The sequence below is a fragment of the Erpetoichthys calabaricus genome, chromosome 17 (assembly GCF_900747795.2).
Source record: "Erpetoichthys calabaricus chromosome 17, fErpCal1.3, whole genome shotgun sequence".
Classification (NCBI taxonomy): Eukaryota; Metazoa; Chordata; class Cladistia; order Polypteriformes; family Polypteridae; genus Erpetoichthys; species Erpetoichthys calabaricus.
In genome coordinates this window covers 66,443,200-66,463,805 of record NC_041410.2, presented here as the reverse complement: position 1 = coordinate 66,463,805, position 20,606 = coordinate 66,443,200, and the positions used below count along the sequence as shown (strand labels likewise).

General features: G+C 38.3%; 1 protein-coding gene across 4 annotated transcripts in view; it reads right to left on the bottom strand.

Annotated features, from left to right (window-relative positions):
* The window catches only part of chd2 (chromodomain helicase DNA binding protein 2), a 261,689-nt gene that overhangs the window by 69,713 nt on the left and 171,370 nt on the right, over nt 1-20,606 (bottom strand). For all 4 annotated transcript variants that reach the window (XR_007933712.1, XM_051920212.1, XM_028822994.2 and 1 more), the window contains 2 exons: nt 15,358-15,506; nt 7,359-7,455 (listed from right to left, as the gene is read on the bottom strand). Coding sequence is in view for 3 of the 4 variants with exons in the window: in XM_051920212.1 (XP_051776172.1) it covers nt 7,359-7,455; nt 15,358-15,506 (246 nt within the window). In the remaining variant the exon portion in view is untranslated. The remainder of the gene's footprint in view (nt 1-7,358; nt 7,456-15,357; nt 15,507-20,606) is intronic.

The following is a 20,606-nucleotide window of genomic DNA, read 5'->3' as shown; positions in this document are numbered from 1 at the left end:
GCTCTCCTTCTCAGGGGTGGGGTTTGATTTGTTTTCAATCCTATTTTTTGTAAAAATTTATCTATTTGTACGGAATGATTACAATAAAATTAATAAAATATAAATATATATATATATATATATATATATATATATATATATAAAAACAAAAAGTACAGTAGTGATATTTACATTTATAGGAAATTTAGAATATTTTTGTTTATTTTTTTGTCCTAGTTTTAGCCACTTTGTTCTTTTTAGCTATTTTCCTATTAATACACTTTTTTTCTGTGGACTTTGTTCCCTTAATTGTAATCCAACAATAACAATTAATAACAAGCAGAAGAGACACCAGAGCAAATGATACTGCATGGATGCAGCTACTTGTAGCTCAGTCACCTTAATAAAAGAACAAGCATCTGTGTCCGTCCTGTCGCTGTCCCTATCATTCCAACAGATGGCGCAAAACAAACATTAACACTGTAATGTGTCATCAGTTGGGATGACAAATGCATGTCTGTGTCTATATTAAATATAATTTGGTATGGGATTTGTAAAAGCGAATATGTATAGTAATGCACTTTACTACTGCAAATGTTTGTAATGTGCCAACTGTTGAAATAGAAAATGCAGCGCATTTTATTACTACATGCATTAAAAAATTCATTTCAATAGATGCTGCACTACAAACTTTAATGCTACATTACTTAGCTGTCGATCCGTTCTAGACATGTGGCACAGCTAGTTAGTAAATAACTGCTTAAATAACTAGAACACTGGGAAAAGCAGAATGAAAATTGTTATGATGATGATGAAGTAAAAAAGATAAGAAAGTAAAAAACACTAAATTATTCCCAAGTAATATTAAAATAGAAATGTATAAATTTAGCAAATTCATTTTTTAATATAGTAATTTACACCAAACCAAAGTGTGAAATAAGAGCTTTTTTAATTAAAGTAGTAGTCCAATTAAAAGCAGAACTTGATGGGGATGAAAACCTGTACTTCACAGTAGGCCCATAGGACTGAACCTCTCATCTACTGAGTTAGATGGATGAGTTCCTTTTGTTACTTACAATCTAATTGTTATTTGGCAGTTGGTTAAAAAAAAATCAATTAAAAAAGTGAATGGAGCTGTTCAAGACTAAAAGAGGAAATTAAGGATTCAGAAAACTTGTGGGTTAACTAAAATGAAGCACAAAAATGTTGCTCAAGTTATAATTGCCTTAGCAGCAATATTAGGGTTTGAGTTAAGAGTGTCCAGGTGTTTGTGTGAAAAAAGCGGTAAAGAAAGCTTGTATTATAATTTCTATTTGTTCATTAATAAAGTCCTCAATTTTACTTGTTCATTAATTTTGTTGGCTCATCCTGAATCTTCTCCACATGCCCACACAAGGCAAACTTGATGAAGCACTTGTTGCGACTGGAAAGAAAGTTGAATGATTATGGAGGTTTTAGATCAGTTCCTCACGGACCTAAGTGCATTGTATATTATGGGATGCGGCCAGACCATAATAAATAAATACCTACATACTGGAGTGGTGTATCTGAGCACTTTAAAAGTCACTCTTTACACCATATGACTCAGGCTTGTGGATGGCCATAATGAAAGATAAACCTTCACTGATAGTGTGCAGACATGAGTTGTTTGATCAATTGGGGTTGGAATGAAACATTTTTTATATTTTTTGCCGCCCTTGATGAAATCACCAGTGGCACCACTCCACTACAAGGGAAGGCTCATTATGTCTGCAATATACTCAAGATATTTTATCAACAAGCATTTCTATTTCAAATCAATGTAGTTTACACATTTAATAGTTATGAGTACTGTGCTGGTAGTTGCGGCTTTACTGATATTTGTGTTTGTAGCAGCTGCCAGTTGTACAATGAAGTACTCCATTTTAGCAAAAACTGTTCCGTTTGGGGGAAATTTTGTACTTTACCCATGAATAATTGGACTCTGTGTATCACGAGAGCTAACAGTCCTTAGCATCTGTTTCTAGGCATTGAATCAAAAAACAAAAAAGTACTGGGAACTGTGAAAATTTCTTATGACATGTGCTACAGCCAGACTCAAAAATGGAATGCCTCTGGACAAAAAAAAGTGATGTCACACTGTTTGGAATATTTTCTTTTTTTTTTCTTTTCTTTTTTTATATTTTTATTTTATTAATTTTCATTGTAATCATTCCATACAAATAGATCAATTTATAACCCAACAAAATTGAAGACAAATCAAACCCCACCCCTGAGAAGGAGAGCTTAGCTAAAGGAAAATTGCTCAGGGCTTTTTAATAAGGCAACATTAAACAAAAGAAAGGGAGAAGTAAATATATATGTAAATAAGAGATGGAGAAGGGAGTTAAATGCGGTAATAGTTATTTCTCTTATTCTAAAATAATACTGATTAAATCCTGCCAGGTTTTGAAAAAACTTTGTACAGATCCTCTAACTGAGAATTTGATTTTTTCCAATTTCAAATAATATAAAACATCGGTTTCCCACTGACTTATAAGAGGAGAATTAGGATTCTTCCAATTTAACAAAATAAGTCTGCGTGCCAAAAGTGTAGTGAATGCAATCACAGTTTGCTTGTCCTTCTCCAATTCAAGTCCATCTGGAAGAACACCGAACACAGCTGTTAATGGGTTAGGAGGGATTATGACCCCAAGGCTGTCTGAAAGGCACTTAAAAATTTTTGTCCAAAATGATGTTAGTTTGGTGCAGGCCCAGAACATGTGACCCAGTGAGACAGGAGCTTGGTTGCAGCGTTCGCAGGTTGGATCCTGCCCTGGAAACATTTTGGACAGTTTTAAGCGAGACAGATGAGCTCGATATATAATTTTTAGTTGAATAATTCTATGCTTTGCGCATACAGAACTCGAGTGAATTCTCTGCTTTGCTACCTTCCACTCCTTTTCTGATATATTGATTAAGAGATCTTCTTCCCAATGTCCTCTTGGATCTTTGAAAGGTAGGGACTCTAATAAGATTTTATATAATGCAGAAATAAGTGTTTAATTCCTCGAAATTGAGCAGTATTTTTTCCAGCATTGTGGAGGGTGCGAGGTGGGGAAAATCGGGCAATTTCTGTTTAACAAAATTTCTAATTTGAAGATAGTGAAAGAAATGTGTAGCTGGGAGGTTGAATTTTGAACGTAATTGTTCAAAAGATGTAAATATGTTGTCTATATAAAGATCTCTGAGCATTTTAATCCCAAAACTTTTCCAGGTATTAAAAACTGGATATACTTGCGAAGGTTGAAAGAGGTGGTTCTCTTGCAGAGGTGCCACTGATAAAAGATTTTCCATCTTAAAATGCTTTCTAATTTGGTTCCATATTCTGAGTGAGTAAAGCACAATTGGGTTATTAGTATATTTGCGATAACTTGCATTTATTGGAGAGCAGAGCAAGGAGTATAAAGAAGTACTACAGGATTTTACTTCTATTGCGGACCGAGCCTGTGTATGTTCATTTATTTGTGTCCACAGAGGTTTCTGCAGGAACACTCTGGGAAACTCTAAAGGCCTTCTTAAGAGGACAGATTATTTCATATCTTTCCCACAGAAATAAATTAAAAACCAAGAAAGTGTCAGAGCTAAGAAGTGAAATTACTAGAATACATGAAGTACAAGCCAGGCGTCCAAATGAAGTTCTCCACAGGAAAAGGCAGGCCCTGCATACAGAACTTAACATCTTAACAACTAAAGAAACTGAACAACTTATTTATAAGTCTAGACATCATTACTATGAACACAGAGAAAAAGCTAATAAGCTTTTAGCTCAACAAATTCATAAACAAGACGTTCGCAATGCAATACCAGTAATCACCAACAAGAATGGAGAAGAAATTATTGACCATAAAAATATAATGCACACATTTAGAGATTATTATAAGTCTTTATATTCTACTGAGCCCAAAGAGGACAACACACAATCTAATGCATTTCTGGATACATCACAGATACCACAAATAGATGCTTTATGTACTGAGGAACTGGATAAACCTCTAACGCTAACAGAATTAATAGACGCTATAAAGTCACTACAAAGCGGGAAATCAGCAGGCCCTGATGGTTACCCCGTAGAATTTTATAAGAAATTCTCCACTCAGCTAGCTCCCCTCTTATTGGCAACATTTACAGAAGCTACAGACAACCAAATACTACCTCAAACATTTCGACAAGCATTAATCACCGTCTTTCCTAAACAAAATAAGGACTTGTTACAATGTGCATCATACAGACCAATTTCACTCCTGAATAATGATGTTAAGATATTCTCAAAAATCCTAGCTAGAAGGATGGAGAAAGTGCTGCCCTCGGTAATATCACAGGATCAAACTGGATTTATTAAAGGCCGACACCTATCTTCCAATCTCCGACGCTTGTTTAATGTTATATATTCACCAGCAAAATCAAACACCCCAGAGATATTACTATCATTAGACGCAGAAAAAGCATTTGATATGATTGAATGGAACTACCTTTTCACTGCATTGGACAAATTTGGGTTTGGCCCGAACATTTGTGCATGGATCAAACTACTGTATACCAATCCAGAAGCTTCAGTTTGTATTAATAACATTTGCTCAGACTACTTTAAACTAGAACGTAGTACCAGACAAGGATGTCCCTTGTCGCCACTGTTGTTTGCAATTGCTATTGAACCACTGGCGGTTCACTGCCGAAATTCTTATCAGATAAAGGGGACTGTCAGAGAAGGACTGGAACAGAAAATTTCTCTATATGCAGATGATATGGTCTTATATATATCAAACCCAGAAAACACTGTCCCTGCTGTTTTAACAGCACTAACAGAATTTCAAAAGATAGCAGGTCTTAGAATTAATCTGAATAAAAGTATACTCTTTCCAGTGAACAAGCAAATAATATTAGATTAGACACCCTACCTTTTACCATAGCAGATCAGTTTAAATACCTAGGGGTAAACATCACAAGTAAACATAAAGCTCTTTATCAACAAAAGTTTGCCGTCTGTATGGAAAAAATTAAGCAAGACTTGCATAGATGGTCAACCCTTCATCTCACTCTAGACGGAAGAATTAACATTGTTGAGATGAATATCCTCCCTTTTTATTTCAAAACATTCCACTATATATCAATAAATCGTTTTTTAAACAGTTAGATTCAACAATAACCTCATTCATTTGGAACTCAAAACACCCACGTATCCGAAGAGCGACCCTACAAAGACCTCAGGCAGAAGGTGGCATGGCTTTACCTAATTTTCAGTTTTATTACTGGGCAGCAAACATACAAGCCATAAAAACCTGAACACAAATAAATGGAATATTTTCTTTTGATGCTGATTTTCTAATATCTGTCAATCTTTCATGGTACAGAAACAGACTTGCAGTCATTTGAATTCATTTTCTACCAGGTTCGCTTCCCGGGTCCTCCCTGCGTGAGGTTGGCATGTTCTCCCCGTGTCTGTGTGGGTTTCCTCCAGGCGCTCCGGTTTCCTCCCACAGTCCAAAGACATGCAGGTTAGGTGGACTGGCGATTCTAAATTGTCCATAGTGTGTGCTTGGTGTGTGGGTGTGTTTGTGTGTGTCCTGCAGTGGGTTGGCACCCTGCCCGGGATTGGTTCCTGCCTTGTGCCCTGTGTTGGCTGGGATTGGCTCCAGCAGACCCCCGTGACCCTGTGTTCGGATTCAGCGGGTTGGAAATGATGGATGATTATAACTGACAACTTATAAAAGTCCCAAATTCAGTATCTCGGAAAATTAGAATATTGTGAAAAGGTTCAATATTGAAGACACCTGGTGCCACACTCTAATCAGCTAATTAACTCAAAACACCTGCAAAAGCCTTTAAATGGTCTCTCAGTCTAGTTCTGTAGGCTACACAATCATGGGGAAGACTGCTGACTTGACAGTTGTCCAAAAGACGACCATTGACACCTTGCACAAGGAGGGCAAGACACAAAAGGTCATTGCTAAAGAGGCTGGCTGTTCATAGAGCTCTGTGTCCAAGCACATTAATAGAGAGGCGAAGGGAAGGACAAGATGTGGTAGAAAAAAGTGTACAAGCAATAGGGATAACCGCACCCTGGAGAGGATTGTGAAACACAAAAGAGTGGACTGCAGCTGGAGTCAACGCTTCCAGAACCACCACGCACAGACGTATGCAAGACATGGGTTTCAGTTGTCGCATTCCTTGTGTCAAGCCACTCTTGAACAAGAGACAGCGTCAGAAGCTTCTCGCCTGGGCTAAAGACATGAAGGACTGGACTGCTGCTGTGTGGTCCAAAGTTATGTTCTCTGATGAAAGTAAATTTTGCATTTCCTTTGGAAATCAAGGTCCCAGAGTCTGAAGGAAGAGAGGAGAGGTACAGAATCCACGTTGCGTGAGATCCAGTGTAAAGTTTCCACAGTCAGTGATGGTTTGGGGTGCCATGTCATCTGCTGGTGTTGGTCCATTGTGTTTTCTGAGGTCCAAGGTCAACGCAGCCGTCTACCAGGAAGTTTTAGAGCACTTCATGCTTCCTGCTGCTGACGAACTTTATGGAGATGCAGATTTCATTTTCCAACAGGACCTGGCACTAGTGCCAAAGCTACCAGTATCTGGTTTAAGGACCATGGTATTCTTGTTCTTGATTGGCCAGCAAACTCACCTGACCTTAACCCCATATGGGGTATTGTGAAGAGGAAGATGCAATAGATAGATAGATAGATAGATAGTACACCAGACCCAACAATTCAGAAGAGCTGAAGGCCACTATCAGAGCAACATGGGCTCTCATAACACCTGAGCAGTGCCACAGACTGATAGACTCCATGCCACGCCGCATTGCTGCAGTAATCCAGGCCAAAGGAGCCCCAACTAAATACTGAGTGCTGTACCTGCTCATACTTTTCATGTTCATACCTTTCAGTTGGCCAACATTTCTAAAAATCCTTTATTTGCATTGGTCTTAATTGATATCCTAATTTTCCGAGATACTGAATTTGGGACTTTCATTAGTTGTCAGTTATAATCATCAACATTAAAAGAAATAAACATTTGAAATACATCAGTCTGTGTGTAATGAATGAATCTAATATACAAGTTTCACTTTTTGAATGGAATTACTGAAATAAATCAACTTTGTCATGATATTCTAATTTTATGACCTGCACCTGTAGATAGATAGATAGATAGATAGATAGATAGATAGATAGATAGATAGATAGATAGATAGATAGATAGATAGATAGATAGATAGATACTTTATTAATCTCAAGGGGAAATTCACAATAGTGAATTGTCAACATGTAAAAAAGTATTATTCTTCTAATTAATCTCTTTTCACATTAACATAGGTTAAAACAACTTGAACACTTTGTCAGTTTAAATGGAGTACATGTTACCTGCGGTTCTGATTCTTCCCCTTCTGGTTCCTTGAATAAGTCTTCTGCACCAAACTTTAAAATTGCTGTCAATTCCTCCTTGTTAAATGGATTTGAACTAAAAAAATACAAGATACACACACACACACATTTTATGTGATTTAAAACTCCATTAAAATATTCTTGTTTTCATTATGGTCAATATCCAATACTACAAAATGTTTATTTCAGGTGTTTTAGGGAATTTAGTGCCTATACAAACAATGTTGGTTTAAATACTGTTTCCAGCGGTTTAAAATTAATAAAACTACCAGACTATTCCACTGTTTTATTAAATGTTATTAATGTGTATTTAAATGCAAATGCTTTTGGAACTGAAATTAATAAGTACTTTTATGTTGAGTATTGTCAAAAAATGTTAATTAAAAACAGTGCAGTTTTGTTTTGTAACACAACTAAAAAAAGAAAATCATAGATGCTGCTGAACCGCACAAAAAAGCATGTACTATAATTCTACATTTTCACACCAGACACCATTTACTGTAAATTACCTGACATTTGCAGGACGTTAAGAAAGTAACATCTTTATAAATAATGATACAGAACTTTAAATCAAGGCAAGGTGAACTTTATTACGTATTATGGTATAACCTCCTTGGTATTAACCCCAAGCATAACTTGGGCTGGGAATTCTATGCAATTATGGTTTAACCAGAGTCAGGCCTACTACAGTAATAAGTGTTAAGCCTGATTATCTCTCGGGACAGTATTCTGCTGCCATCTAGTGGATGAAATAACAACATGCTGACTATATATATATCTACAGTGATCCCTCGCTATATCGCGCTTCGCGGCTTCACTCTATCGCGGATTTTATATGTAAGCATATTTAAATATATATCGCAGATTTTTTGCTGGTTCGCGGATTTCTGAGGACAATGGGTCTTTTAATTTCTGGTACATGCTTCCTCAGTTGGTTTGCCCAGTTGATTTCATACAAGGGACGCTATTTGCAGATGGCTGAGAAGCTACCCAACTTACTTTCTCTCTTTCGCTGACTTTCTCTGATCCTGACGTAGGGGGTGTGAGCAGGGGGGCTGTTCGCACACCTAGACGATACGGACGCTCGTCTAAAAATGCTGAAAGATTATCTTCACGTTGCTACCTTCTGTGTGCAGCTGCTTCGTGAAGCGACATGCTACACGGTGCTTCGCATACTTAAAAGCTCAAAGGGTACGTATTGATTTTTGACTTTGTTTTTCTCTGTCTCTCTCTCTCTCTCTCTCTCCCTGCTCCTGACGGAGGGGGTGTGAGCTGCTGCCTTCAACAGCTTTGTACCGGCGGTGCTTCGCATACTTAAAAGCCAAACAGCCCTATTGATTTGTTTGCTTTCCTCTCTGTTTCCTTTGAAGAGGAACATATGTTTGCATTCTTTTAATTGTGAGACAGAACTGTCATCTCTGTCTTGTCATGGAGCACAGTTTAAACTTTTGAAAAAGAGACAAATGTTTGTTTGCAGTGTTTGAATAACGTTCCTGTCTCTCTACAACCTCCTGTGTTTCTGCGCAAATCTGTGACCCAAGCATGACAATATAAAAATAACCATATAAACATATGGTTTCTACTTCGCGGATTTTCTTATTTCGCGGGTGGCTCTGGAACGCAACCCCCGCGATGGAGGAGGGATTACTGTATACTAATAAAAGGCAAAGCCCTCACTGACTGACTGACTGACTCATCACTAATTCTCCAACTTCCCGTGTAGGTGGAAGGCTGAAATTTGGCAGGCTCATTCCTTACAGCTTACTTACAAAAGTTTGGCAGGTTTCATTTCGAAATTCAAAGCGTAATGGTCATAACTGGAACCTCTTTTTTCTCCATATACTGTAATGGAGTGCATCTCGATAGCCGTGGGAGGCGGACTTGCATATCGCGTCATCACGCCACCCACGTAATCACGTGAACTGACTGTGAACAAAGTACGTACAAAACAAGGAAGAGCCCGAAAGAGCGCTGAAGAAAACATTCATTACACAATTCCAAAAGGCAGCGAAACAATAAGAAGCGAGCGAGTGACGCATACAAGCATATTCATAAGTGCAGCTACAACGGTAAGTTTAAATTAAGTTTATAGAAACGCTCCCGCTTGCAATACCATATTCGCGACAAACAAGTTTAATGAGAAGACACGAGGGCACCGTGTAAACCTAAACTTTAAATTAAGTTCATAGACTTACAAAAGGTTGCCATTGATTTGAGGCAAGATTGCTTTTCTCCTGTACAACTATACGTTGCATTCTTAACAGTAAGCTTGCACGGCCTGGTCATATTACAACCGGCGTAAGAAGCGAGCGAGTGATGCATACAAGCATATTCATAAGTGCAGCTACAACCGTAAGTTTAAATTAAGTTTATAGAAATGCTCCCGCTACCGTTTGCAATACCATATTCGCGACATACAAGTTTAATGAGAAGACACGAGGGCACCGTGTAAACCTAAAGTTTAAATTAAGTTCATAGACCTACAAAAGGTTGCCATTGATTTGAGGCAAGATTGCTTTTCTCCTGTACAACTATACGTTGCATTCTTAACAGTAAGCTTGCACGGCTTGGTCATATTACAACCGGAGTGCTTAACTGACAACGTGGTATACAAAGAGAACTATAACAATCGTAAAAAAAGAAAAAAAACCAGCGGTGAACCCGTGGATTAAATGAAAAGGCGGCTTCCTTGGCGAAGCAAGGAAAAAGGAAGACCTTATATGGCGTTCGTTTATAAAACAGCGGAAAAGCAGTGTTGAGGCTGCTTCACAAAAAAACAGCAGAGCGCCTTATATGAGCAGGCAGTCAGCTAAAGAAGGGAATCAATAAATAACTATAATCTTAATAAACGAACAAAAAATACCGGAGAATCCGCGGACTACATAAAGCAAATGGGTACCTGAACAGAACAGTGAGTCTCAAATAGCTACACAATAACTATAACAATCGTTATAAACGAACAATAAAAGAATACAGAACCGCTAAGCTAGGAGAAAGGATGGCCTTATATGGCGTTCGTTTATAAAACAGCGGAGAGGCTGTTTAAAGGCAGCTTAACAAAAAAAACAGATCCTTAACAAATTGTTATTGGTATATTTTCCCTCAATTTAAAAAGGTTTTCTTTTCTTCTTAATAAAAATTTAAAAGCAGTACTTCACCGCTGCGAAGCGTGGGGATTTGGATATATATATATATATATAGATATAGATTATATAGATATAGATTATATAGATATAGATATATAGATATGTATGTATATATATATATATATATATATATATATATATATATATATATATATATATATATATATATATATATATATGTGAATGTATGTATGTATATATGTATGTCTATATATATATATATATATATATATATATATATATATATATATATATGTAGATATGTATATATATGTGTATATATATGTAGATATGTATATATGTCAATGAAATTCAAAGCGTAACGGTCATAACTGGAACCTCTTTTTTGTCCATATACTGTAATGGTCTGCAGCTCGCTGGCCTTGGGAGGCGGAGTTGCGTATCGCGTCATCACGCCTCCCACGTAATCACGTGAACTGACTGTGAACGCAGTACGTAGAAAACAAGGAAGAGCCCTAAAGAGCGCTGAGACAGGCTGTGTAAAGGCAGCTTCACAAAAAAACAGGTTTTCTTTTCTTCTTAATTAAAATTTAAAAGCAATACTTCACCGCTGCGAAGCCCGGGAATTTGGCTATATGCAGTGAGTGTGTATGCCTGATAGATAGATAGATAGATAGATAGATACTTTATTAATCCCAATGGGAAATTCACATTCTTCAGCAGCAGCATACTGATACAATAAATAATATTAAATTAAAGAATGATAATAATACAGGTGAAAAAAAAACAGACAATAACTATGTATAATGTTAAATGTTAACGTTTACCCCCCCTGGTGGAATTAAAGAGTCGCATAGTTTGGGGGAGGAACGATCTCCTCAGTCTGTCAGTGGAGCAGGACAGTGACAGCAGTCTGTCGCTGAAGCTGCTCTTCTGTCTGGAGATGACATTATTTAGTGGATGCAGTGGATTCTCCATAATTGATAGGAGCCTGCTGAGCGCCCTTCGCTCTGCCACAGATGTTAAACTGTCCAGCTCCATGCCAACAATAGAGCCTGCCTTCCTCACCAGTTTGTCCAGGCGTGAGGCGTCTTTCCTCTTAATGCTGCCTCCCCAGCACACCACTGCGTAGAAGAGGGCGCTCGCCACAACTGTTTGATAGAACATCTGCAGCATCTTATTGCAGATGTTGAAGGAAGCCAGCCTTCTAAGGAAGTATAACCGGCTTTGTGCTTTCTTGCACAGCGCATCAGTATTGGCAGTCCAGTCTAATTTATCATCCAGCTGCACTCCCAGATATTTATAGGTCTGCACCATCTGCACACAGTCACCTTTGATGATCACTGGGTCTATGAGGGGTCTGGGCCTCCTAAAATCCACCACCAGCTCCTTGGTTTTGCTGGTGTTCAGGTGTAGGTGGTTTGAGTCGGACCATTTAACAAAGTCATTGATTAGGTCCCTATACTCCTCCTCCAGCCCATTCCTAATACAGCCCACGATAGCAGTGTCATCAGCGAACTTTTGCACATGGCAGGACTCCGAGTTGTATTGGAAGTCCGATGTATATAGGCTGAACAGGACCGGAGAAAGTACAGTCCCTTGTGGCGCTCCTGTGTTGCTGACCACAATGTCAGACGTGCAGTTCCCAAGACGCACATACTGAGGTCTGTCTTTAAGATAGTCCACGATCCATGCCACTAGGTATGAATCTAATCCCATCTCTGTCAGCTTGTCCCTAAGGAGCAGAGGTTGGATTGTGTTGAAGGCGCTAGAGAAGTCTAGAAACATAATTCTTACAGCACCACTGCCTCTGTCCAAATGGGAGAGGGATCGGTGTAGCATATAGATGATGGCATCTTCCGCTCCCACCTTCTCCTGATATGCAAACTGCAGAGGGTCAAGGGCGTGTTGAACCTGTGGCCTCAGGTGGTGAAGCAGCAGCCTCTCCATGGTCTTCATCACATGTGATGTCAGAGCAACAGGCCGAAAGTCATTCAGCTCACTAGGACGTGATACCTTTGGGACTGGGGTGATACAAGATGTTTTCCAAAGCCTCGGGACTCTCCCCTGTTCCAGGCTCAGGTTGAAGATGCGCTGTAGAGGACCCCCCAGCTCCGATGCACAGACCTTCAGCAGTCGTGGCGATACTCCATCTGGACCCGCTGCTTTGCTGGCACGAAGTCTCCTCAGCTCTCTGCTCACTTGCGCTGTTGTTATTATGGGTGGGGATGTTTTTCCTATGCTGGTATCAGCAGAAGGATGTGTGGAGGGTGCAGTACTCCGAGGTGAGAGTGAGAGTGGGTTAGGGTGGTCAAACCTGTTAAAAAAGTTGTTCATTTGGTTTGCTCTCTTCACGTCTCTCTCAATGGTGGTACCCCGCTTCGAGCTGCAGCCAGTGATGATCTTCATCCCATCCCACACTTCCTTCATGCTGTTATTCTGCAACTTCTGCTCCAGCTTTCTCCTGTACTGCTCCTTCGCCGCCCTGAGTTGGACTCGGAGTTCCTTCTGCACGCGCTTGAGCTCATGCTGATCACCGTCTTTAAAAGCCCTTTTCTTCTGATTCAAAAGGCCCTTGATGTCACTTGTAATCCATGGCTTGTTGTTAGCATAGCAGCGTACTGTTCTTACTGGAACTACAATGTCCATACAGAAGTTGATGTAGTCAGTAGTGCAGTCAACAACTTCCTCAATGTTCTCATTATGAGATCCCTGCAGGATATCCCAGTCTGTAGTTCCAAAAAGTTCTCTCAGAGTATTCTCAGCCTCCGGGGTCCACTTCCTGAATGATCGTGTGGTTGTAGGTAGGACTCTAACTTTTGGTTTATAGTGAGGCTGAAGCTGAACCAGGTTATGATCTCCTTTCCCAAGCGCAGGCAGCGGGGTGGCACTGTATGCGTCTTTAACGTTTGCATACAGTAAATCAATAGTCTTATTTCCCCGGGTGTTACAGTCCACATACTGGGAAAATGCAGGCAATGTTTTGTCCAGCGTCACATGGTTAAAGTCTCCAGCGATTAGCACAAGCGCCTCGGGGTGCTGCGTTTGTAACTTAGCAACAGCGGAATGGATGATGTCACTCGCTGACTCCACGTCTGCCCGAGGAGGAATATACACGATGACAACAATGACATGTCCAAACTCTCTGGGCAAATAGTAGGGACGTAAACTTACGGCCAACAGTTCGATATCCCTGCAGCAAGTGGAGATTTTGATGTTAACATGTCCAGAGTGACACCACCGTGTATTAACATAGAGAGCGAGTCCTCCTCCTTTGTGCTTACCACAGGCACTTGCATCTCTGTCCGCTCTAACTGTGCTAAACCCGGATAGCTCCACGTTGGCATCTGGAATGGTGTTATTTAGCCACGTTTCGCAGAAACACAACAAACTGCATTCTCTGATGAGCCCAGAATTAGGGCGAAACACGTGTCGCGTACTCTTTGCATTATTTGACAGTAAACTATTTTCAACCATTCTATGATCTGCTTCTCACAACTGAAGGCACCGTGGCTGATGTTAGCTGACTTGCTGGCCAACCATAAGCGTTACCTGGTAGGTAACCACCCATACAATCAGATTGTGATTCAGACTACGAATGCCGTGAATAATATATATATATATATATATATATATATATATGTGAATGTATGTATGTATGTCTATATATATATGTGCATATGTATATATATGTAGATATGTATGTATATATATGTACATATGTATATATATATGTATATGTGGATGTATATATGTATATGTATATATATGTTTACATAACCTCTTTAACACACTACTTCTCCGCTGCGAAGCGCGGGAATTTTGCTAGTATATATATATATATATATATATATATATATGGAAGTGAATGTCTGTGATATGGTTTGCATATTTGCAGCTGGAGATCCACAAAGGGAGAAGATGAATCACGTATCATACTGTAAAGTACTTTTTATTCCTGAGCTTTCAGCCCCTGCCCCTTTCAGACACTGACCTAAGACCCCCTCACCCCCCCCCACCATATATTGCCTTTGATTCTTGTATGTCTAAGCATTACCCTCTGATGACGGCTCCTGGCAGGGGCTGAAAGCCTCAGGAATAAAAACTACTTTACAGTATGATACGTGATTCATCTTCTCCCTTTGTGGATCTCCAGCTGCAAATATATATGAGAGGGATGATCGTTAGGAAAATTGCATCGCAAACGAAGGTGCCTAAGTAGAAAATTGATATAATTTGTTTTTAAAATTCTTAATAAATACAGTTTAAAAAAGTGCAGAAACTTTTTGAACATCCCTCGTATATATACGAGGAGGGACCCAAAAATAATGAGAAATTAAAATAAATAAATAAATAAATTTTCCCTGAAAATTTCCAAAATTTATTCACCCTCAAAATACTCTCCCTAAGACACAATACACTTCTCCCCTGTTAAATACCATATTAATTTCAAGATTCTGTTATTAACATTCACAGTTCTTCATAGCCTCATATCCTGCTTCATATCTTTCGGATCTGCAACGTATTTATACACCTGCTCGTACTCTGAGATCTTCTTATTCAAATCTCTTGGTTACACCCTCTGCTCATTTATCAACTGTGGGGTCTAGATTCTTTAGCTTTATTGCTCCTTGCCTCTGGAACTTCCTTCCTCAAGATATCCATAGCATTGATTCAATTCCCATCTTCAAATCCTGACTTAAATTATCTTTTTAAACTGAACTACTCCCCTTGCCTTGAAAGGCATCTTTAAATAAACAAATTAATATTATTATTATTATTACTATTATTATCATTAATAAAATGAAATATGCAAAATAAATTAAGAATTTTAAACACAAAATAATTCCAAAAACAGCAAGAAATCTTACTTTGAATTTCCTGAGTTGTTATCCAGAACAGTGCGACCAGTTGTGTCCATTCTTTGGATAACAAGGTGATCTAAAACCATCTTTTTCTTGGCTCGTTCAATAATATCTTCTTCTACTGTTCCCTTTGTAACCAATCGGTATATATTGACCTTTAAAAAAATTTTGATGAAATGTTCCTTATTGTGCTGATGCACAATATTTTCATGTTTAAAAAATAACACAGGTATTTTATTTTCATATTATAATAATAATGCATTTTACTTATACGGCACTTTACACTTGTAGTAAATCTCAAAGTGCTACATAAAAAGTTTAAACAAAGGCAATACAAGTTAAAAACAGAGATAAAACAACAATAATTAGTAGCATTCTTGTTAATATGCTTTCCTAAATAGAAAAGTATTTAGCTGTTTTTTAAAATTATTGCATATTATGATTTTTTCCAAGAGAATTTCCAGTGCAAGCTTACTAATAGAAGAAGTTCAAAACTACAGTGAAGTGAGTGAAAATATCTGTTAGTTCTTGACAAATACAATATACAGTGACAAAAGGCAAAAGCTCAACATAATGTGCTGCAAAAATTATGTCCAAACTGCACCTTTTGAGCGCAAGTAAAAAGAAGCCAGACATGCATTCTATGAATCAAGGACACAGAAACAAAAAAATCGAATACCCAGCAAAGCTGGCATAAGATCTTCCACACATTCAAGGAGACAAATGATCGGAAAGGATTGACAGTTAAAAAAAAAAAAAGTTTCTAAATTATTATTCAATATTACAAAGTATTCTTCACTGACCTGTTCTACAAGGAATGTTAAAATGATGTAAATGCTTTTATTATGAAGCCTTAAAATTAAAGTTATTAGGATAGGGGAATTGCTAAGTGTCACCCTAACCATGATGAAAAGTATCAAGTTCTTTGAAAAAAGTAAATGTCTAACAGGGAATTGTATGAGACTGGCAAAATCCATCAAAGAAAATATGACTCAGCAACTGATAATAAGAGCTTGTCTGAGTTATAGTGTGACTGGGCAGTCACAAGGATAGTTTGCTGTTTGGGCTCAAAAAGCAGGTAGCACTGCTAATTACTGTAAAGAGACCAGGGTTCTCAGCCCAGGTCCTCCCGGCCTGGAGTATGTATGTTCTTCCTGTGTCTGTGTGGGTTTCCTCCCATAGATTCCAGGCCCCACAATAGTACTTTGATTAAGCAAGGTTCAGAAAATGGTATGGTGTGGAGTCACAAAACATTTACACTTTTTTGTGTATCACAGAATGTATGCAAACATGCCAAATGCAATACACAATTATGATCATTACATTTATTTGTAGTCAACAAGCTGATATTTACCGTAAGTAGGATTGTCTTGATACTGAAATGTACAACTTCAATACGATACTTTGAACATCTCAAAATTGAAGGTGTTAAAAAAAGGTAAATTTACTATATAAAGATAAGGTTCTTGTTGAGGACGTGCACTTGTTCAAAATCCTCTGAGAATGTCATATCTAAACTCAATAAAATGCCAAAATGAATAGTACTCAGTCCTCTATAAACATAAACAAGTGAAAATATTATATCAATGAAAACAATATTTTTCTTGAGGTGCTAAATGTACCACCTTCTTATGGTTTGTTATAGAGGTGAGCTGTGTGTTATTAAGCACAACAGCATTTCACTCAAAAGTTAATTTTCTTCTGACCAGTACAGGAGAAAGTAGGGTGAAATGACACCTTTTATTGGCTAACTACATAGATTACAAATGCAAGCTTTCGAGGCAGCTAAGGCCCCTTCATCAGGCAAGGTGTAACCTCTTTCATCAGGTTTTCAATTCCATGTGAATCCGGTACATTGTGGTGTCTGGTATATCCATAGCAGTAGAGTGTTGTACCGTGTTAGCCATAGATTGATACAGGAGAAAGTGTAACACTTTACCTGATGAAGGGGCCTTAGCTGCCTCGAAAGCTTGCATTTGTAATCTATTTAGTTATTCAATAAAAGGTGTAATTTCACCCTACTTTCTCCTATATCAATCTATGGCTAACACGGTACAACACTCTACTTCTGACCAGTGTAAAAGTATTTGTCTTGTAGCTTGCATGCCTGATAGCTTTGGGGGATGGACGGACAGACAGCCAGACAGATATAACTTTATTCATCCCCAGGGGAAAATGTTTTGCAGAAGCCCTTTAAATAAATAAACATGAATAGATTGATAAGCAAGTAAATAAATACATAAATATACACAAACACAGTTTGGTCACACACTGGAACTACTACAAAGCAAGAAAACTTCAAAAGAAAGATAACTCCTGGCTGTCACCATCACAATAAGGCGTTACACAGATGTATTACTGTTGGTGTAAGTGAGCCTGAGTAGCGTTTCTTGACACACTTGTTCTGAATAATTTGTTGGTTGAAAGTCCTCAGTGTTAGTACCTCAGAGGGAGAATGTGAAGCACTGTTCATAATAGCAGTCAATTTTCTTTTTTTTTTATTCTCTTGTTCGCTACTACTCCCAGCAGTGCAAAAAAAATGTGTCCTATAACTTAACTTGCCCTTTTAATTAGTCTGTTGATTCAGTGGGCGTCTCTTAAAGTGATGTTACCAGACCAGCACACCACAGTATAGAAAAATGCATTGGCCATCACAGAGCTGTAGAAGATGTGAAGGATGTCACTTCCCACATTAAAGGAATGTGTTTTCCTAGGGAAAAGAGCCTGCTCTGTTCTTTCTTACATAGTTCCTCTGTGTTCTGAGACGAGTCTAACCTGTCATTAATGTTCACACCCAAGTATTTGTAGCAGTGGACCACCTCTACATCCACTTTCTGAAAAGTGACTGGACAGGTACTGTACTTGGTTTTACTTATGTTAAGATTCAGGCAATTCTCTTTGCACCAAGAAACAAAGCTCTCCATCTGACTGCTATACTGTCTCATTCCCTTTATCAATATACCCCATAAGCGCAGAACCATCTGATAATTTCTGCTAGTGACTTGAACTGGTTTTGTATTAAGAGTCTGAGGTGTACAGAGAAAAGAAAAAATGAGACAGGACTGTTCCTTGTGGTGGTTCAGTGTTGTTCATATCCATATCAGAAACACTGTCCTTGTGTCGCACTAACTGCAGTCTGCCCGATAAATAGTCCATTATCCAGGACACAATAGGGTCATCCACCTTCATATCTCTGACCTTACTCCTTAACAGGGATGGCTGGATGGTATTGAAGGCAGTGGATATATAACAAAAACATAATTCTCACAGTGCTACCAGTGTTATCCAGGTGAGAATAAACACTCCATTCCGTTCTTTGTCCAATAGGCAAACTGTAGTGGGTCCAGGTTGTCATCCACAATATAGTCCAAGATTAATCTCTCAGAGATCTTCATGATAAGAGGTACAAGTGGCACTGGTCTGTAGCTGTTAGGTGAAGAGACACCAGCCTTCTTTGGAACAGGAACAATATAGGATGTTTTCCACAGCAGTGGCACTTTCTGAAGCCTTTGGGACAGATTGAACAGGTGACAGAGGACACTACAAAGTTGGTCAGCACAGGCCTTAAGAACTTGAAGACTGACTCCATCTAGTTCCGCTGCTTTTCCTGTGTGTAGCTTCCTCAGTTATCTTGTTACTTGGTCTTCAGTTATGGACAGTCCACAACAGTTGTCAGAGGTGGACATGTCACTAGCCATTCCAGTTGACGTGATAAGAGTTGTTAATGTAGTAGGAACTGGGTGGAGTAGACTGGTCATTGGAAGAAGGTGGAAGTGGGAGAGAAAATTTAATCAAAAAATTGTTTCAGGGTGTTAGCTTTTTCCACATCCCTTTCTAGGACCTTAGCCCTGGATTGCTTGAGTCCAGAAATTATACTCAGTCCATTCCAGACACCCTTCATGCTATTCTGAGTGAGCTTGTTTTCTATTTTAGCTTTGCAAGTTTCCTTTCCTTCACTTAGCTTTTTCTTTAGCATATGATCTATGTCCTTCAGAGACACTTTACCACTGGATTTGAATGCCTTCTTTTTCTCATTCAGGAGACCTTTCAGTTCCTTAATAATCCAGAGCTTTTTGGAAAGCAATGCACTGTCTTTGTGGGCACCACTGTGTCAATACAGTAAGTTAATACAGTCTGTGATGCAGTGACAGAATTACTTAATATTATCATGAAAACCTTTAAAAAAAGGCAAATGTCCAGCCAATGTCATAGCAAGTTATTAACAATGACATCATCTCCTAAAGACCGTTTTTTAAAACAATAGTGAACTATGGTTCACGCACAAACAAGAATTTAAAAGTGATGGTGCTAGCTCATAAACATTTCGGCATCAACTCATTCCATTACTCCTGTGAACAGTCTTATCAGCTTAACACTTTGAAATTAATACACACCAGGTTTATTTACTTGTTGAAGCAAAATAATGCTAATGTCATTATTGGACATTTTATGGTTGCTTCAGTTTAGCTTTGGGCATTAAAATTGGCTGTTGGCTCAACAACACACATTTATCAGTAAAACAGTTTACTGAGGAATCTTGTTTAATGTTTTAGTGATGTAGAAATTGAAGTTGTCACCAGTCTGTTCAAATTCTTTGTTTAGGTTTGCGTGTCAATTTTTAGGCACTTTGCAAAGTTTGTTGTGTTAGCAGATTTGGTTGATACTTCTTTGAAGAATCTTTGCCATGTAAGCTTCTTATGCTCATTTGCCTTGAGGTCAAAGTATTTTCATACAGCATTTCTACTGCTGCACTTTTTGGCAGCAGGTGCCATTTCCAGCATGCTAATTAAGAGGAGGCAAATCTGCTACTCTGTTTTGGGATTGGTGTATGTGTGGTACGGTAGAATATTAAAATAAAGAACAAGTAGGTTGGCCATTTGACAAAGACAGAATTTATATAATGGAAAACAAGCACTGAAACCTTTCCAAAATTTCAGAATCAATATGTACAGTCATATGAAAAGGTTTGGGAACCCCTCTCAGCCTGCATAATAATGTACTCTACTTTCAACAAAAAAGATAACAGTGGTATCTCTTTCATTTCCTAGGAATATCTGAGTACTGGGGTGTTTTCCGAACAAAGATTTTTAGTGAAGTAGTATTTAGTTGTATTGAAATTAAATCAAATGTGAAAAACTGGCCGTGCAAAAATTTGGGTCCCCTTGTAATTTTGCTGATTTGAATGCATGTAACTGCTCAACACTGATCACTTGCAACACCAAATTGGTTGGATTAGCTCGTTAAGCCTTGAACTT